Below are 20,523 nucleotides of genomic sequence, written 5' to 3'. Positions count from 1 at the left end.
CCTGCTGACATTCCTTGCTGCTCTCTAGCGCACTGTGCCTGTATATTTGGTCACCGCTCTGTTCTGATGCACAGTAGCACTTCAGTACTTGTATATGGTTACACAGTGACATGCCCTGCTGACATTCCTTGCTGCTCTCTAGCGCACTGTGCCTGTATCTTTGGTCACCGCTCTGTTCTGATGCACAGTAGCACTTCATTACTTGTATATGGTTACACAGTGACATGCCCTGCTGACATTCCTTGCCGCTCTCTAGCGCACTGTGCCTGTATCTTTGGTCACCGCTCTGTTCTGATGCACAGTAGCACTTCATTACTTGTATATGGTTACACAGTGACATGCTCTGCTGACATTCCTTGCTGCTCTCTAGTGCACTGCGCCTGTATCTTTGGTCACCGCTCTGTTCTGATGCACAGTAGCACTTCATTACTTGTATATGGTTACACAGTGACATGCCCTGCTGACATTCCTTGCTGCTCTCTAGCGCACTGTGCCTGTATCTTTGGTCACCGCTCTGTTCTGATGCACAGTAGCACTTCATTACTTGTATATGGTTACACAGTGACATGCCCTGCTGACATTCCTTGCCGCTCTCTAGCGCACTGTGCCTGTATCTTTGGTCACCGCTCTGTTCTGATGCACAGTAGCACTTCATTACTTGTATATGGTTACACAGTGACATGCCTGCTGACATTCCTTGCTGCTCTCTAGCGCACTGTGCCTGTATCTTTGGTCACCGCTCTGTTCTGATGCACAGTAGCACTTCATTACTTGTATATGGTTACACAGTGACATGCCCTGCTGACATTCCTTGCCGCTCTCTAGCGCACTGTGCCTGTATCTTTGGTCACCGCTCTGTTCTGATGCACAGTAGCACTTCATTACTTGTATATGGTTACACAGTGACATGCTCTGCTGACATTCCTTGCTGCTCTCTAGTGCACTGCGCCTGTATCTTTGGTCACCGCTCTGTTCTGATGCACAGTAGCACTTCATTACTTGTATATGGTTACACAGTGACATGCCCTGCTGACATTCCTTGCTGCTCTCTAGCGCACTGTGCCTGTATCTTTGGTCACCGCTCTGTTCTGATGCACAGTAGCACTTCATTACTTGTATATGGTTACACAGTGACATGCCCTGCTGACATTCCTTGCTGCTCTCTAGTGCACTGTGCCTGTATCTTTAGTCACCGCTCTGTTCTGATGCACAGTAGCACTTCATTACTTGTATATGGTTACACAGTGACATGCCTGCTGACATTCCTTGCTGCTCTCTAGCGCACTGTGCCTGTATATTTGGTCACCGCTCTGTTCTGATGCACAGTAGCACTTCATTACTTGTATATGGTTACACAGTGACATGCCCTGCTGACATTCCTTGCTGCTCTCTAGCGCACTGTGCCGGTATCTTTGGTCACCGCTCTGTTCTGATGCACAGTAGCACTTCATTACTTGTATATGGTTACACAGTGACATGCCCTGCTGACATTCCTTGCCGCTCTCTAGCGCACTGTGCCTGTATCTTTGGTCACCGCTCTGTTCTGATGCACAGTAGCACTTCATTACTTGTATATGGTTACACAGTGACATGCCCTGCTGACATTCCTTGCTGCTCTCTAGCGCACTGTGCCTGTATCTTTGGTCACCGCTCTGTTCTGATGCACAGTAGCACTTCATTACTTGTATATGGTTACACAGTGACATGCCCTGCTGACATTCCTTGCTGCTCTCTAGCGCACTGTGCCTGTATCTTTGGTCACCGCTCTGTTCTGATGCACAGTAGCACTTCATTACTTGTATATGGTTACACAGTGACATGCCCTGCTGACATTCCTTGCTGCTCTCTAGTGCACTGTGCCGGTATCTTTGGTCACCGCTCTGTTCTGATGCACAGTAGCACTTCATTACTTGTATATGGTTACACAGTGACATGCTCTGCTGACATTCCTTGCTGCTCTCTAGTGCACTGCGCCTGTATCTTTGGTCACCGCTCTGTTCTGATGCACAGTAGCACTTCATTACTTGTATATGGTTACACAGTGACATGCCCTGCTGACATTCCTTGCTGCTCTCTAGCGCACTGTGCCTGTATCTTTGGTCACCGCTCTGTTCTGATGCACAGTAGCACTTCATTACTTGTATATGGTTACACAGTGACATGCCCTGCTGACATTCCTTGCTGCTCTCTAGTGCACTGTGCCTGTATCTTTAGTCACCGCTCTGTTCTGATGCACAGTAGCACTTCATTACTTGTATATGGTTACACAGTGACATGCCTGCTGACATTCCTTGCTGCTCTCTAGCGCACTGTGCCTGTATATTTGGTCACCGCTCTGTTCTGATGCACAGTAGCACTTCATTACTTGTATATGGTTACACAGTGACATGCCCTGCTGACATTCCTTGCTGCTCTCTAGTGCACTGTGCCTGTATCTTTGGTCACCGCTCTGTTCTGATGCACAGTAGCACTTCATTACTTGTATATGGTTACACAGTGACATGCTCTGCTGACATTCCTTGCTGCTCTCTAGCGCACTGTGCCGGTATCTTTGGTCACCGCTCTGTTCTGATGCACAGTAGCACTTCATTACTTGTATATGGTTACACAGTGACATGCCTGCTGACATTCCTTGCCGCTCTCTAGCGCACTGTGCCTGTATCTATAGTCACCGCTCTGTTCTGATGCACAGTAGCACTTCATTACTTGTATATGGTTACACAGTGACATGCCCTGCTGACATTCCTTGCTGCTCTCTAGCGCACTGTGCCTGTATCTTTGGTCACCGCTCCTGTTCTGATGCACAGTAGCACTTCATTACTTGTATATGGTTACACAGTGACATGCCTGCTGACATTCCTTGCCGCTCTCTAGCGCACTGTGCCTGTATCTATAGTCACCGCTCTGTTCTGATGCACAGTAGCACTTCATTACTTGTATATGGTTACACAGTGACATGCCCTGCTGACATTCCTTGCTGCTCTCTAGCGCACTGTGCCTGTATCTTTGGTCACCGCTCTGTTCTGATGCACAGTAGCACTTCATTACTTGTATATGGTTACACAGTGACATGCCCTGCTGACATTCCTTGCTGCTCTCTAGCGCACTGTGCCTGTATCTTTGGTCACCGCTCTGTTCTGATGCACAGTAGCACTTCATTACTTGTATATGGTTACACAGTGACATGCCTGCTGACATTCCTTGCTGCTCTCTAGTGCACTGTGCCTGTATCTTTGGTCACCGCTCTGTTCTGATGCACAGGAGCACTTCATTACTTGTATATGGTTACACAGTGACATGCCCTGCTGACATTCCTTGCTGCTCTCTAGCGCACTGTGCCTGTATCTTTGGTCACCGCTCTGTTCTGATGCACAGTAGCACTTCATTACTTGTATATGGTTACACAGTGACATGCCCTGCTGACATTCCTTGCTGCTCTCTAGCGCACTGTGCCTGTATCTTTGGTCACCGCTCTGTTCTGATGCACAGTAGCACTTCATTACTTGTATATGGTTACACAGTGACATGCCCTGCTGACATTCCTTGCTGCTCTCTAGCGCACTGTGCCGGTATCTTTGGTCACCGCTCTGTTCTGATGCACAGTAGCACTTCATTACTTGTATATGGTTACACAGTGACATGCCCTGCTGACATTCCTTGCTGCTCTCTAGTGCACTGTGCCTGTATCTTTGGTCACCGCTGTGTTCTGATGCACAGTAGCACTTCATTACTTGTATATGGTTACACAGTGACATGCCCTGCTGACATTCCTTGCTGCTCTCTAGTGCACTGTGCCTGTATCTTTAGTCACCGCTCTGTTCTGATGCACAGGAGCACTTCATTACTTGTATATGGTTACACAGTGACATGCCTGCTGACATTCCTTGCTGCTCTCTAGCGCACTGTGCCTGTATCTTTGGTCACCGCTCTGTTCTGATGCACAGTAGCACTTCATTACTTGTATATGGTTACACAGTGACATGCCCTGCTGACATTCCTTGCTGCTCTCTAGCGCACTGTGCCTGTATCTTTGGTCACCGCTCTGTACTGATGCACAGTAGCACTTCATTACTTGTATATGGTTACACAGTGACATGCCCTGCTGACATTCCTTGCTGCTCTCTAGCGCACTGTGCCTGTATCTTTGGTCACCGCCCTGTTCTGATGCACAGGAGCACTTCATTACTTGTATATGGTTACACAGTGACATGCTCTGCTGACATTCCTTGCTGCTCTCTAGCGCACTGTGCCTGTATCTTTGGTCACCGCTCTGTTCTGATGCACAGTAGCACTTCATTACTTGTATATGGTTACACAGTGACATGCCCTGCTGACATTCCTTGCTGCTCTCTAGCGCACTGTGCCTGTATCTATAGTCACCGCTCTGTTCTGATGCACAGTAGCACTTCATTACTTGTATATGGTTACACAGTGACATGCCCTGCTGACATTCCTTGCTGCTCTCTAGCGCACTGTGCCTGTATCTTTGGTCACCGCTCTGTTCTGATGCACAGTAGCACTTCATTACTTGTATATGGTTACACAGTGACATGCCTGCTGACATTCCTTGCTGCTCTCTAGTGCACTGTGCCTGTATCTTTGGTCACCGCTCTGTTCTGATGCACAGTAGCACTTCATTACTTGTATATGGTTACACAGTGACATGCCCTGCTGACATTCCTTGCTGCTCTCTAGCGCACTGTGCCTGTATCTTTGGTCACCGCTCCTGTTCTGATGCACAGTAGCACTTCATTACTTGTATATGGTTACACAGTGACATGCCCTGCTGACATTCCTTGCTGCTCTCTAGTGCACTGTGCCTGTATCTTTGGTCACCGCTCTGTTCTGATGCACAGTAGCACTTCATTACTTGTATATGGTTACACAGTGACATGCCCTGCTGACATTCCTTGCTGCTCTCTAGTGCACTGTGCCTGTATCTTTGGTCACCGCTCTGTTCTGATGCACAGTAGCACTTCATTACTTGTATATGGTTACACAGTGACATGCCCTGCTGACATTCCTTGCTGCTCTCTAGCGCACTGTGCCTGTATCTTTGGTCACCGCTCTGTTCTGATGCACAGTAGCACTTCATTACTTGTATATGGTTACACAGTGACATGCCCTGCTGACATTCCTTGCTGCTCTCTAGCGCACTGTGCCGGTATCTTTGGTCACCGCTCTGTTCTGATGCACAGTAGCACTTCATTACTTGTATATGGTTACACAGTGACATGCCCTGCTGACATTCCTTGCTGCTCTCTAGTGCACTGTGCCTGTATCTTTGGTCACCGCTGTGTTCTGATGCACAGTAGCACTTCATTACTTGTATATGGTTACACAGTGACATGCCCTGCTGACATTCCTTGCTGCTCTCTAGTGCACTGTGCCTGTATCTTTAGTCACCGCTCTGTTCTGATGCACAGGAGCACTTCATTACTTGTATATGGTTACACAGTGACATGCTCTGCTGACATTCCTTGCTGCTCTCTAGTGCACTGTGCCTGTATCTTTGGTCACCGCTCTGTTCTGATGCACAGGAGCACTTCATTACTTGTATATGGTTACACAGTGACATGCCCTGCTGACATTCCTTGCCGCTCTCTAGCGCACTGTGCCTGTATCTTTGGTCACCGCTCTGTTCTGATGCACAGTAGCACTTCATTACTTGTATATGGTTACACAGTGACATGCCCTGCTGACATTCCTTGCTGCTCTCTAGTGCACTGTGCCTGTATCTTTGGTCACCGCTCTGTTCTGATGCACAGTAGCACTTCATTACTTGTATATGGTTACACAGTGACATGCCCTGCTGACATTCCTTGCTGCTCTCTAACGCACTGTGTCTGTATCTTTGGTCACCGCTCTGTTCTGATGCACAGTAGCACTTCATTACTTGTATATGGTTACACAGTGACATGCCTGCTGACATTCCTTGCTGCTCTCTAGTGCACTGTGCCTGTATCTTTGGTCACCGCTCCTGTTCTGATGCACAGTAGCACTTCATTACTTGTATATGGTTACACAGTGACATGCTCTGCTGACATTCCTTGCTGCTCTCTAGCGCACTGTGCCTGTATCTTTGGTCACCGCTCTGTTCTGATGCACAGTAGCACTTCATTACTTGTATATGGTTACACAGTGACATGCCCTGCTGACATTCCTTGCTGCTCTCTAGTGCACTGTGCCTGTATCTTTGGTCACCGCTCTGTTCTGATGCACAGTAGCACTTCATTACTTGTATATGGTTACACAGTGACATGCCCTGCTGACATTCCTTGCTGCTCTCTAGCGCACTGTGCCGGTATCTTTGGTCACCGCTCTGTTCTGATGCACAGTAGCACTTCATTACTTGTATATGGTTACACAGTGACATGCCCTGCTGACATTCCTTGCTGCTCTCTAGCGCACTGTGCCGGTATCTTTGGTCACCGCTCTGTTCTGATGCACAGTAGCACTTCATTACTTGTATATGGTTACACAGTGACATGCCTGCTGACATTCCTTGCTGCTCTCTAGTGCACTGTGCCTGTATCTTTGGTCACCGCTCTGTTCTGATGCACAGTAGCACTTCATTACTTGTATATGGTTACACAGTGACATGCTCTGCTGACATTCCTTGCTGCTCTCTAGTGCACTGTGCCTGTATCTTTGGTCACCGCTCTGTTCTGATGCACAGTAGCACTTCATTACTTGTATATGGTTACACAGTGACATGCCCTGCTGACATTCCTTGCTGCTCTCTAGCGCACTGTGCCTGTATCTTTGGTCACCGCTCTGTTCTGATGCACAGTAGCACTTCATTACTTGTATATGGTTACACAGTGACATGCTCTGCTGACATTCCTTGCTGCTCTCTAGCGCACTGTGCCTGTATCTTTGGTCACCGCTCTGTTCTGATGCACAGTAGCACTTCATTACTTGTATATGGTTACACAGTGACATGCCTGCTGACATTCCTTGCTGCTCTCTAGCGCACTGTGCCTGTATCTTTGGTCACCGCTCTGTTCTGATGCACAGTAGCACTTCATTACTTGTATATGGTTACACAGTGACATGCCCTGCTGACATTCCTTGCTGCTCTCTAGTGCACTGTGCCTGTATCTTTGGTCACCGCTCCTGTTCTGATGCACAGTAGCACTTCATTACTTGTATATGGTTACACAGTGACATGCTCTGCTGACATTCCTTGCTGCTCTCTAGCGCACTGTGCCTGTATCTTTGGTCACCGCTCTGTTCTGATGCACAGTAGCACTTCATTACTTGTATATGGTTACACAGTGACATGCCCTGCTGACATTCCTTGCTGCTCTCTAGCGCACTGTGCCTGTATCTTTGGTCACCGCTCTGTTCTGATGCACAGTAGCACTTCATTACTTGTATATGGTTACACAGTGACATGCCTGCTGACATTCCTTGCTGCTCTCTAGCGCACTGTGCCTGTATATTTGGTCACCGCTCTGTTCTGATGCACAGGAGCACTTCATTACTTGTATATGGTTACACAGTGACATGCTCTGCTGACATTCCTTGCTGCTCTCTAGCGCACTGTGCCTGTATCTTTGGTCACCGCTCTGTTCTGATGCACAGTAGCACTTCATTACTTGTATATGGTTACACAGTGACATGCCTGCTGACATTCCTTGCTGCTCTCTAGCGCACTGTGCCTGTATCTTTGGTCACCGCTCTGTTCTGATGCACAGTAGCACTTCATTACTTGTATATGGTTACACAGTGACATGCTCTGCTGACATTCCTTGCTGCTCTCTAGCGCACTGTGCCTGTATCTTTGGTCACCGCTCTGTTCTGATGCACAGTAGCACTTCATTACTTGTATATGGTTACACAGTGACATGCCCTGGTATTCATTTCTATTTTCCTGACAATATGACATATGCTCACCTCTGAATTTTTTCACATGTTCCATTTTTCAAGGTGCTATGGTGACATATCTTCCTGTTTGTTTGAGCTTTCTCGGATAACTTTTCAAGGAATTTTCCTTTGGGCATTTTTTTTGAATATTCCTCCTAATAAGCCTGTAATTGGCTCTGTGCACTATTTGTAACGAGTGCCGTTACCCGATTCAGCTGTTGTATTACTAAATTTACCTTTCATAAAATGTTCTTTTCATAAGATTAGTTTTTCTTCTTGGTCTTTATTGCACTTTTCCTCCCTATGATCCTTTTCTATTTTTGTGCTTGACCCTTATTTTCTATTCAATTTGTTCTATTTCTGCTAATGACAACAGAGGAGGTCTGCAATCTGCAGTTATGAGGACAGCAGAGCGGTGGTCACTTTTCTGCCCTTGGCTCCTCAGCTCTCGGCCCCCTCGCTCTGTAACGTTATGGGGTCTCCACTTCGTGGCTGAGTTGCTGCAGTTTCTTCTACTTCTCAATTACATCAATTACAGATGATTAAGCCTCAGTCTACACAGTCAGAAAGGAGCGTGCAGCACTACAACCCCAGTACCAGTACTATAACCTTCACTCCAGCACCAGTACTATAACCCTCTCTCCAGCAGTAGTACTATAACCCTCACTCGAGTACCAGTACTGTAACCCTCCTACAGCACCAGTAGTATAACCGTCCTGTCATGATAATGTAAAATACCATGGTCTCGCCAGGGTGAACCTGCTGAGGTGCGCATGGAGGAGTACCAAGAGGTTCTGCCTCCATAGCGCAGTCCAAAAGGGGAGGTGTCACGATAATATAAAATACCATGGTCTGAGGGATTTTTGCACATGTGACCATGGTCCTAGACACATGCTGCAGCTCGAACCCCCCCCCCCCTCCCTTCCACCCCCACTGCATTCGCTGGTATAGACACAAAGCCCTATGGCAGAGACACTGTGTAACTTGAAACTCCAGAGTGGGGCTCTGACCCCCCTCCTCCTTCGCCAAGGCAGGAAGGTGTGCAAATTGTTTTGCCTGAAACCCATGTGCTTGCTGTATGTGGGGGAGATATTAAAGCCATAATGCGATGCCAGTGTATGATAGAAATATGACGGTTACATATCTTGAACTTGCTTTGACAAAGCTTTGCTACAGCTCCTTTTGCTAAATTCTAGCACCAAAAGAGCCTGAGAAATTGATCTCTCCTGAACAGAGTAGAATAGCTAGTCTGAGTTTGGAATCATTAGAAAGCTAATTTCAGTATAAGATGAGTGATGTGCGTGCCGTTATTCTGCTAGGTCTCCAAGACCAGTTAGGAGTATTATAAGTTTTCTTACCAAAATGTGCACCCTGGCAGCTAGGGGAGGGTGCAGGTAAACCAGCCCCTTTAGTGATGTCACAAGCCCAGAAGTACAAGTTACTGCACTCAGCCTAGCCTTCACTCTTGCCTGGGACCTTGCTGCAACAAGACCCTCTGTAATGCATTGTGATGTCTGGCTCCTCCCACCAGCATGGTTAGCCTGGAATAATCTAAGCAAAATGTGAGTGTTCATTTCTGTTTTAATCCTCTTTTATTTGTAGTTGCAATGTACATATGATTGTCTCCTTTATAATATCTTTTTAATACTTTGTAAACACTGCCTAACTTTTCTAAGGAGTAAAATACATAATTGCTAGCTTGTCTCTCTGCTCTGTAACGAACTGAATGTCCTCTAAGGTGAATTACGCTACTGATTTGTGTTGGCTCCGGACCCGTTAACCTTTGGTGCAATCGGAGCTGAAGGCAGCATACTTGGCTCTGTGCATTTGGGAATCTGTGTAGCGATGGCGGCGTTGTTAATTATTCTCGCCTGAGTGGGAGTAGTTAAATCACCCTTGCTTCAGTGAGCTCAATTGCCAGAACATAGCAGGCAGCCTTTCTGGCGACTAATTACCCTAGGTGCAGTAGCTAATCTGGCCTGAGGGTAAGGGGGGCACCAGAGAGCTGTAAGATCCAAACCGGAACTGGGAAGTGGGAAATAGATAAATCCCCTTCAGAAGGAACCAGGGGGGAACTAAACCCCCTAGTCCGTGACAAATTGGTGTGAGTAGTGGGGACGATCAAGGTATCCTCCCCGGGATCCCTGACATACTGTTGGGATCCGTGCCATAGTGTTGGCAGCACGGTGAGAACCGTGACACCTCCCACAGCCCCAGTACTGTAACCCTCACTCCAGCACCAGTACTATAACCCTCACCCCAGCACCAGTACTATAACCCTCACTCCGGCACCAGTACTATAACCTTCACTCCGGCACCAGTACTATAACCCTCACTCCAGCACCAGTACTATAACCCTCCTACAGCACCAGTACTATAACCTTCACTCCAGCACCAGTACTATAACCCACCCACAGCACCAGTACTAAAAACTTCACTCCAGTACCAGTACTATAACCTTCACTCCAGCACCAGTACTATAACTCTCCTACAGCACCAGTTCTATAACCCTCTCACAGCACCAGTACTATAACCTTCACTCCAGTACCAGTACTATAACCCTCCCACAGCACCAGTTCTATAACCCTCCCACAGCACCAGTACTATAACCTTCACTCCAGTACCAGTACTATAACCCTCCTACAGCACCAGTTCTATAACCCTCCCACAGCACCAGTACTATAACCTTCACTCCAGCACCAGTACTTTACCCTTCACTCCAGCACCAGAACTATAACCCTCACTCCAGCACCAGTACTTTAACCCTCACTCCAGCACTATAACCCTCACTCCAGCACCAGTACTATAACCTTCACTCCAGTACTATAACCTTCACTTCAGCACCAGTTCTATAACCTTCCTACAGCACCGGTACTATAACTCCCACTCTGTATAACAAGGTGAACACACTATATGTCACTGCCGTGGCTCTATCCACCACAAGATGACTTCACCTGCAGAACATGACACAGCCGCCATTACTCACAAATGTTATACTCTAGAGGAAGGGGGGCGATAGGCTGCAGCGGTCAGTTTGGACTCTGGGCTCCTGTGTAGGAGCAGTAACGGCGAGGTCTGGTTGCAGGACACACCTTCTCAAGCTCCTGGTCCTGCCGATTCATCAGTGTCTTCCAGTGATCGTACAGCTTGGGGTCAGAGTTCTGGATGTCCTTCAGAGTTCCCTCTCGCTGGATGGTTCCGTCCTTCATGGCGATTATCTGCAAGGAGACAGACACCAATCATTGTGCGCTAACACCGTTATTACTGTAGTGACTTGCTGTGTATGATATGTCCATATTATGTGCACCCACTGTTACTGAGCTGCTGCTCTACTTGTACCCGGCTATGATTCTGCAGACCGCCTTTCTTGGTGTGTATGATGTATCCATATTATGTGCACCTATTGTTACTAAGCTGCTGCTCTACTTGTACCCTCCTATGATTCTGCAGACCGCCTTTCTTGGTGTGTATGATATGTCCATATTATGTGCTCCCATTATTACTAAGCTGCTGCTCTACTTGTACCTGGCTATGATTCTGCAGACCGCCTTTCCTGGTGTGTATGATGTATCCATATTATGTGCACCCATTGTTACTAAGCTGCTGCTCTACTTGTACCCTGATATGATTCTGCAGACCGCCTTTCTTGGTGTGTATGATGTATCCATATTATGTGCACCTATTGTTACTAAGCTGCTGCTCTACTTGTACCCGGCTATGATTCTGCAGACCGCCTTTCTTGGTGTGTATGATGTGTCCATATTATGTGCTCCCATTGTTACTAAGCTGCTGCTCTACTTGTACCCGGCTATGATTCTGCAGACCGCCTTTCTTGGTGTGTATGATGTGTCCATATTATGTGCTCCCATTGTTACTAAGCTGCTGCTCTACTTGTACCCGGCTATGATTCTGCAGACCGCCTTTCTTGGTGTGTATGATGTGTCCATATTATGTGCTCCCATTGTTACTAAGCTGCTGCTCTACTTGTACCCGGCTATGATTCTGCAGACCGCCTTTCTTGGTGTGTATGATGTGTCCATATTATGTGCACCCATTATTACTAAGCTGCTGCTCTACTTGTACCTGGCTATGATTCTGCAGACCGCCTTTCTTGGTGTGTATGATGTATCCATATTATGTGCACCTATTATTACTAAGCTGCTGCTCTACTTGTACCTGGCTATGATTCTGCAGACTGCCTTTCTTGGTGTGTATGATATGTCCATATTATGTGCTCCCATTATTACTAAGCTGCTGCTCTACTTGTACCCGGCTATGATTCTGCAGACCGCCTTTCTTGGTGTGTATGATGTATCCATATTATGTGCACCCATTGTTACTAAGCTGCTGCTCTACTTGTACCCGGCTATGATTCTGCAGACCGCCTTTCTTGGTGTGTAGGATACGTCCATATTATGTGCACCCATTATTACTAAGCTGCGGCTCTACTTGTACCCTTCTATGATTCTGCAGACCGCCTTTCTTGGTGTGTATGATGTGTCCATATTATGTGCTCCCATTGTTACTGAGCTGCTGCTCTACTTGTACCTGGCTATGATTCTGCAGACCGCCTTTCTTGGTGTGTATGATATGTCCATATTATGTGCACCTATTGTTACTAAGCTGCTGCTCTACTTGTACCCTTCTATGATTCTGCAGACCGCCTTTCTTGGTGTGTATGATGTGTCCATATTATGTGCACCCATTGTTACTAAGCTGCTGCTCTACTTGTACCCTGCTATGATTCTGCAGACCGCCTTTCTTGGTGTGTATGATGTATCCATATTATGTGCACCTATTGTTACTAAGCTGCTGCTCTACTTGTACCCTTCTATGATTCTGCAGACCGCCTTTCTTGGTGTGTATGATGTGTCCATATTATGTGCTCCCATTGTTACTAAGCTGCTGCTCTACTTGTACCCGGCTATGATTCTGCAGACCGCCTTTCTTGGTGTGTATGATGTGTCCATATTATGTGCTCCCATTGTTACTAAGCTGCTGCTCTACTTGTACCCGGCTATGATTCTGCAGACCGCCTTTCTTGGTGTGTATGATGTGTCCATATTATGTGCACCTATTGTTACTAAGCTGCTGCTCTACTTGTACCTGGCTATGATTCTGCAGACCGCCTTTCTTGGTGTGTATGATGTATCCATATTATGTGCACCCATTGTTACTAAGCTGCGGCTCTACTTGTACCCTGCTATGATTCTGCAGACCGCCTTTCTTGGTGTGTATGATGTATCCATATTATGTGCTCCCATTATTACTAAGCTGCTGCTCTACTTGTACCCGGCTATGATTCTGCAGACCGCCTTTCTTGGTGTGTATGATGTATCCATATTATGTGCACCCATTGTTACTAAGCTGCGGCTCTACTTGTACCCTGCTATGATTCTGCAGACCGCCTTTCTTGGTGTGTATGATGTATCCATATTATGTGCACCCATTATTACTAAGCTGCTGCTCTACTTGTACCTGGCTATGATTCTGCAGACCGCCTTTCTTGGTGTGTATGATGTGTCCATATTATGTGCACCCATTATTACTAAGCTGCTGCTCTACTTGTACCTGGCTATGATTCTGCAGACCGCCTTTCTTGGTGTGTATGATGTATCCATATTATGTGCACCCGTTGTTACTAAGCTGCTGCTCTACTTGTACCCTGCTATGATTCTGCAGACCGCCTTTCTTGGTGTGTATGATGTATCCATATTATGTGCACCCATTGTTACTAAGCTGCTGCTCTACTTGTACCCGGCTATGATTCTGCAGACCGCCTTTCTTGGTGTGTATGATGTATCCATATTATGTGCTCCCATTATTACTAAGCTGCTGCTCTACTTGTACCTGGCTATGATTCTGCAGACCGCCTTTCTTGGTGTGTATGATGTGTCCATATTATGTGCACCTATTGTTACTGAGCTGCTGCTCTACTTGTACCTGGCTAGGATTCTGCAGACCGCCTTTCTTGGTGTGTATGATGTATCCATATTATGTGCACCCATTGTTACTAAGCTGCTGCTCTACTTGTACCCGGCTATGATTCTGCAGACCGCCTTTCTTGGTGTGTATGATGTGTCCATATTATGTGCTCCCATTGTTACTAAGCTGCGGCTCTACTTGTACCCGGCTATGATTCTGCAGACCGCCTTTCTTGGTGTGTATGATGTATCCATATTATGTGCTCCCATTGTTACTGAGCTGCTTCTCTACTTGTACCTGGCTATGATTCTGCAGACCGCCTTTCTTGGTGTGTATGATGTATCCATATTATGTGCACCCGTTGTTACTAAGCTGCTGCTCTACTTGTACCCGGCTATGATTCTGCAGACCGCCTTTCTTGGTGTGTATGATACGTCCATATTATGTGCACCTATTGTTACTAAGCTGCTGCTCTACTTGTACCTGGCTATGGTTCTGCAGACCGCCTTTCTTGGTGTGTATGATATGTCCATATTATGTGCACCCATTATTACTAAGCTGCTGCTCTACTTGTACCCTGCTATGATTCTGCAGACCGCCTTTCTTGGTGTGTATGATGTATCCATATTATGTGCTCCCATTGTTACTAAGCTGCTGCTCTACTTGTACCTGGCTATGATTCTGCAGACCGCCTTTCTTGGTGTGTATGATGTATCCATATTATGTGCTCCCATTGTTACTAAGCTGCTGCTCTACTTGTACCTGGCTATGATTCTGCAGACCGCCTTTCTTGGCGTGTATGATGTATCCATATTATGTGCTCCCATTGTTACTGAGCTGCTTCTCTACTTGTACCTGGCTATGATTCTGCAGACCGCCTTTCTTGGTGTGTATGATATGTCCATATTATGTGCTCCCATTGTTACTAAGCTGCGGCTCTACTTGTACCCGGCTATGATTCTGCAGACCGCCTTTCTTGGTGTGTATGATGTGTCCATATTATGTGCTCCCATTGTTACTGAGCTGCTGCTCTACTTGTACCTGGCTATGATTCTGCAGACCGCCTTTCTTGGCGTGTATGATGTATCCATATTATGTGCACCCGTTGTTACTAAGCTGCTGCTCTACTTGTACCTGGCTATGATTCTGCAGACCGCCTTTCTTGGTGTGTATGATGTGTCCATATTATGTGCACCCATTATTACTAAGCTGCTGCTCTACTTGTACCCGGCTACGATTCTGCAGACCGCCTTTCTTGGTGTGTATGATGTATCCATATTATGTGCTCCCATTGTTACTAAGCTGCTGCTCTACTTGTACCTGGCTATGATTCTGCAGACCGCCTTTCTTGGTGTGTATGATGTGTCCATATTATGTGCTCCCATTGTTACTGAGCTGCTGCTCTACTTGTACCTGGCTATGATTCTGCAGACCGCCTTTCTTGGCGTGTATGATGTATCCATATTATGTGCACCTATTGTTACTAAGCTACTGCTCTACTTGTACCTGGCTATGATTCTGCAGACCGACTTTCTTGGTGTGTATGATGTGTCCATATTATGTGCACCCGTTGTTACTAAGCTGCTGCTCTACTTGTACCCTGCTATGATTCTGCAGACCGCCTTTCTTGGTGTGTATGATGTGTCCATATTATGTGCACCTATTGTTACTAAGCTGCGGCTCTACTTGTACCCGGCTATGATTCTACAGACCGCCTTTCTTGGTGTGTATGATGTATCCATATTATGTACTCCCATTGTTACTGAGCTGCTGCTCTACTTGTACCCTGCTATGATTCTGCAGACCGCCTTTCTTGGCGTGTATGATGTATCCATATTATGTGCACCCGTTGTTACTAAGCTGCTGCTCTACTTGTACCCTGCTATGATTCTGCAGACCGCCTTTCTTGGTGTGTATGATGTATCCATATTATGTGCACCCATTGTTACTAAGCTGCGGCTCTACTTGTACCTGGGTATGATTCTGCAGACCGCCTTTCTTGGTGTGTATGATGTATCCATATTATGTGCTCCCATTATTACTAAGCTGCTGCTCTACTTGTACCTGGCTATGATTCTGCAGACCGCCTTTCTTGGTGTGTATGATGTATCCATATTATGTGCACCTATTGTTACTAAGCTGCTGTTCTACTTGTACCTGGCTATGATTCTGCAGACCGCCTTTCTTGGTGTGTATGATATGTCCATATTATGTGCTCCCATTATTACTAAGCTGCTGCTCTACTTGTACCTGGCTATGATTCTGCAGACCGCCTTTCTTGGTGTGTATGATGTATCCATATTATGTGCACCCATTGTTACTAAGCTGCTGCTCTACTTGTACCCTTCTATGATTCTGCAGACCGCCTTTATTGGTGTGTATGATGTATCCATATTATGTGCTCCCATTATTACTAAGCTGCTGCTCTACTTGTACCTGGCTATGATTCTGCAGACCGCCTTTCTTGGTGTGTATGATGTATCCATATTATGTGCTCCCATTGTTACTGAGCTGCTTCTCTACTTGTACCTGGCTATGATTCTGCAGACCGCCTTTCTTGGTGTGTATGATATGTCCATATTATGTGCACCCATTGTTACTAAGCTGCTGCTCTACTTGTACCCTGCTATGATTCTGCAGACCGCCTTTCTTGGTGTGTATGATGTATCCATATTATGTGCACCCATTGTTACTAAGCTGCTGCTCTACTTGTACCTGGCTATGATTCTGCAGACCGCCTTTCTTGGTGTGTATGATGTATCCATATTATGTGCACCCATTGTTACTAAGCTGCTGCTCTACTTGTACCCTGCTATGATTCTGCAGACCGCCTTTCTTGGTGTGTATGATACGTCCATATTATGTGCTCCCATTGTTACTAAGCTGCAGCTCTACTTGTACCCTGCTATGATTCTGCAGACCGCCTTTCTTGGTGTGTATGATGTATCCATATTATGTGCACCCATTGTTACTAAGCTGCGGCTCTACTTGTACCCGGCTATGATTCTGCAGACCGCCTTTCTTGGTGTGTATGATGTGTCCATATTATGTGCACCCATTGTTACTAAGCTGCTGCTCTACTTGTACCTGGTTATGATTCTGCAGACCGCCTTTCCTGGTGTGTATGATGTATCCATATTATGTGCTCCCATTGTTACTAAGCTGCTGCTCTACTTGTACCCTTCTATGATTCTGCAGACCGCCTTTCTTGGTGTGTATGATGTGTCCATATTATGTGCTCCCATTGTTACTAAGCTGCGGCTCTACTTAAACCCTTCTATGATTCTGCAGACCACCTTTCTTGGTGTGTATGATGTGTCCATATTATGTGCTCCCATTGTTACTAAGCTGCTGCTCTACTTGTACCCGGCTATGATTCTGCAGACCGCCTTTCTTGGTGTGTATGATGTATCCATATTATGTGCTCCCATTGTTACTAAGCTGCTGCTCTACTTGTACCTGGCTATGATTCTGCAGACCACCTTTCTTGGTGTGTATGATGTATCCATATTATGTGCTCCCATTGTTACTGAGCTGCTGCTCTACTTGTACCTGGCTATGATTCTGCAGACCACCTTTCTTGGTGTGTATGATGTATCCATATTATGTGCTCCCATTGTTACTGAGCTGCTGCTCTACTTGTACCTGGCTATGATTCTGCAGACCGCCTTTCTTGGTGTGTATGATGTATCCATATTATGTGCACCCATTATTACTAAGCTGCTGCTCTACTTGTACCCTGCTATGATTCTGCAGACCGCCTTTCTTGGTGTGTATGATGGATCCATATTATGTGCACCCATTGTTACTAAGCTGCTGCTCTACTTGTACCCGGCTATGATTCTGCAGACCGCCTTTCTTGGTGTGTATGATGTATCCATATTATGTGCTCCCATTATTACTAAGCTGCTGCTCTACTTGTACCCTGCTATGATTCTGCAGACCGCCTTTCTTGGTGTGTATGATGTATCCATATTATGTGCACCTATTGTTACTAAGCTGCTGCTCTACTTGTACCCTTCTATGATTCTGCAGACCGCCTTTCTTGGTGTGTATGATGTATCCATATTATGTGCACCCATTGTTACTGAGCTGCTGCTCTACTTGTACCTGGCTATGATTCTGCAGACCGCCTTTCTTGGTGTGTATGATGGATCCATATTATGTGCACCCATTGTTACTAAGCTGCTGCTCTACTTGTACCTGGCTATGATTCTGCAGACCGCCTTTCTTGGTGTGTATGATGTATCCATATTATGTGCTCCCATTGTTACTAAGCTGCGGCTCTACTTGTACCCTGCTATGATTCTGCAGACCGCCTTTCTTGGTGTGTATGATGTATCCATATTATGTGCTCCCATTGTTACTAAGCTGCTGCTCTACTTGTACCCTGCTATGATTCTGCAGACCGCCTTTCTTGGTGTGTATGATGTATCCATATTATGTGCACCTATTGTTACTAAGCTACTGCTCTACTTGTACCCTGCTATGATTCTGCAGACCGCCTTTCCTGGTGTGTATGATATGTCCATATTATGTGCTCCCATTATTACTAAGCTGCTGCTCTACTTGTACCCTTCTATGATTCTGCAGACCGCCTTTCTTGGTGTGTATGATGTATCCATATTATGTGCACCTATTGTTACTAAGCTGCTGCTCTACTTGTACCCGGCTATGATTCTGCAGACCGCCTTTCTTGGTGTGTATGATGTATCCATATTATGTGCTCCCATTATTACTAAGCTGCTGCTCTACTTGTACCCTTCTATGATTCTGCAGACCGCCTTTCTTGGTGTGTATGATATGTCCATATTATGTGCACCCATTGTTACTAAGCTGCTGCTCTACTTGTACCCGGCTATGATTCTGCAGACCGCCTTTCTTGGTGTGTATGATGTATCCATATTATGTGCACCTATTGTTACTAAGCTGCTGCTCTACTTGTACCCGGCTATGATTCTGCAGACCGCCTTTCTTGGTGTGTATGATGTATCCATATTATGTGCACCTATTGTTACTAAGCTGCTGCTCTACTTGTACCCGGCTATGATTCTGCAGACCGCCTTTCTTGGTGTGTATGATGTGTCCATATTATGTGCACCTATTGTTACTGAGCTGCTGCTCTACTTGTACCCTGCTATGATTCTGCAGACCGCCTTTCTTGGTGTGTATGATGTATCCATATTATGTGCACCCATTGTTACTGAGCTGCTGCTCTACTTGTACCTGGCTATGATTCTGCAGACCGCCTTTCTTGGTGTGTATGATGTATCCATATTATGTGCACCCATTGTTACTAAGCTGCGGCTCTACTTGTACCTGGGTATGATTCTGCAGACCGCCTTTCTTGGTGTGTATGATGTGTCCATATTATGTGCTCCCATTATTACTAAGCTGCTGCTCTACTTGTACCTGGCTATGATTCTGCAGACCGCCTTTCTTGGTGTGTATGATGTATCCATATTATGTGCTCCCATTGTTACTGAGCTGCTTCTCTACTTGTACCTGGCTATGATTCTGCAGACCGCCTTTCTTGGTGTGTATGATATGTCCATATTATGTGCTCCCATTGTTACTAAGCTGCGGCTCTACTTGTACCCGGCTATGATTCTGCAGACCGCCTTTCTTGGTGTGTATGATGTGTCCATATTATGTGCTCCCATTGTTACTGAGCTGCTGCTCTACTTGTACCTGGCTATGATTCTGCAGACCGCCTTTCTTGGCGTGTATGATGTATCCATATTATGTGCACCCGTTGTTACTAAGCTGCTGCTCTACTTGTACCTGGCTATGATTCTGCAGACCGCCTTTCTTGGTGTGTATGATGTGTCCATATTATGTGCACCTATTATTACTAAGCTGCTGCTCTACTTGTACCCGGCTATGATTCTGCAGACCGCCTTTCTTGGTGTGTATGATGTGTCCATATTATGTGCACCCATTATTACTAAGCTGCTGCTCTACTTGTACCTGGCTATGATTCTGCAGACCGCCTTTCTTGGTGTGTATGATGTGTCCATATTATGTGCACCCATTATTACTAAGCTGCTGCTCTACTTGTACCCGGCTACGATTCTGCAGACCGCCTTTCTTGGTGTGTATGATGTGTCCATATTATGTGCTCCCATTGTTACTGAGCTGCTGCTCTACTTGTACCTGGCTATGATTCTGCAGACCGCCTTTCTTGGCGTGTATGATGTATCCATATTATGTGCTCCCATTGTTACTAAGCTGCGGCTCTACTTGTACCTGGCTATGATTCTGCAGACCGCCTTTCTTGGTGTGTATGATGTGTCCATATTATGTGCACCCGTTGTTACTAAGCTGCTGCTCTACTTGTACCCTGCTATGATTCTGCAGACCGCCTTTCTTGGTGTGTATGATGTATCCATATTATGTACTCCCATTGTTACTAAGCTGCTGCTCTACTTGTACCCAGCTATGATTCTGCAGACCGCCTTTCTTGGTGTGTATGATGTGTCCATATTATGTGCTCCCATTGTTACTAAGCTGCTGCTCTACTTGTACCCTGCTATGATTCTGCAGACCGCCTTTCTTGGTGTGTATGATATGTCCATATTATGTGCTCCCATTGTTACTAAGCTGCTGCTCTACTTGTACCCTGCTATGATTCTGCAGACCGCCTTTCTTGGTGTGTATGATGTGTCCATATTATGTGCACCCGTTGTTACTAAGCTGCTGCTCTACTTGTACCCTGCTATGATT

At 46.2% G+C, this 20,523-nt stretch overlaps 1 protein-coding gene across 4 annotated transcripts in view; it reads right to left on the bottom strand.

Moving 5' to 3' along the window:
• Positions 1-20,523, bottom strand: part of ABCC8 (ATP binding cassette subfamily C member 8) — a 458,344-nt gene that overhangs the window by 126,920 nt on the left and 310,901 nt on the right. For all 4 annotated transcript variants that reach the window (XR_013220972.1, XR_013220971.1, XR_013220970.1 and 1 more), the window contains exon 23: positions 10,965-11,090. Coding sequence is in view for 1 of the 4 variants with exons in the window: in XM_077281846.1 (XP_077137961.1) it covers positions 10,965-11,090 (126 nt within the window). In the remaining 3 variants the exon portion in view is untranslated. The remainder of the gene's footprint in view (positions 1-10,964; positions 11,091-20,523) is intronic.

The sequence above is a fragment of the Ranitomeya variabilis genome, chromosome 2 (assembly GCF_051348905.1).
Source record: "Ranitomeya variabilis isolate aRanVar5 chromosome 2, aRanVar5.hap1, whole genome shotgun sequence".
Lineage (NCBI taxonomy): Eukaryota > Metazoa > Chordata > Amphibia > Anura > Dendrobatidae > Ranitomeya > Ranitomeya variabilis.
This window is presented reverse-complemented; position numbering and strand designations above follow the sequence as displayed.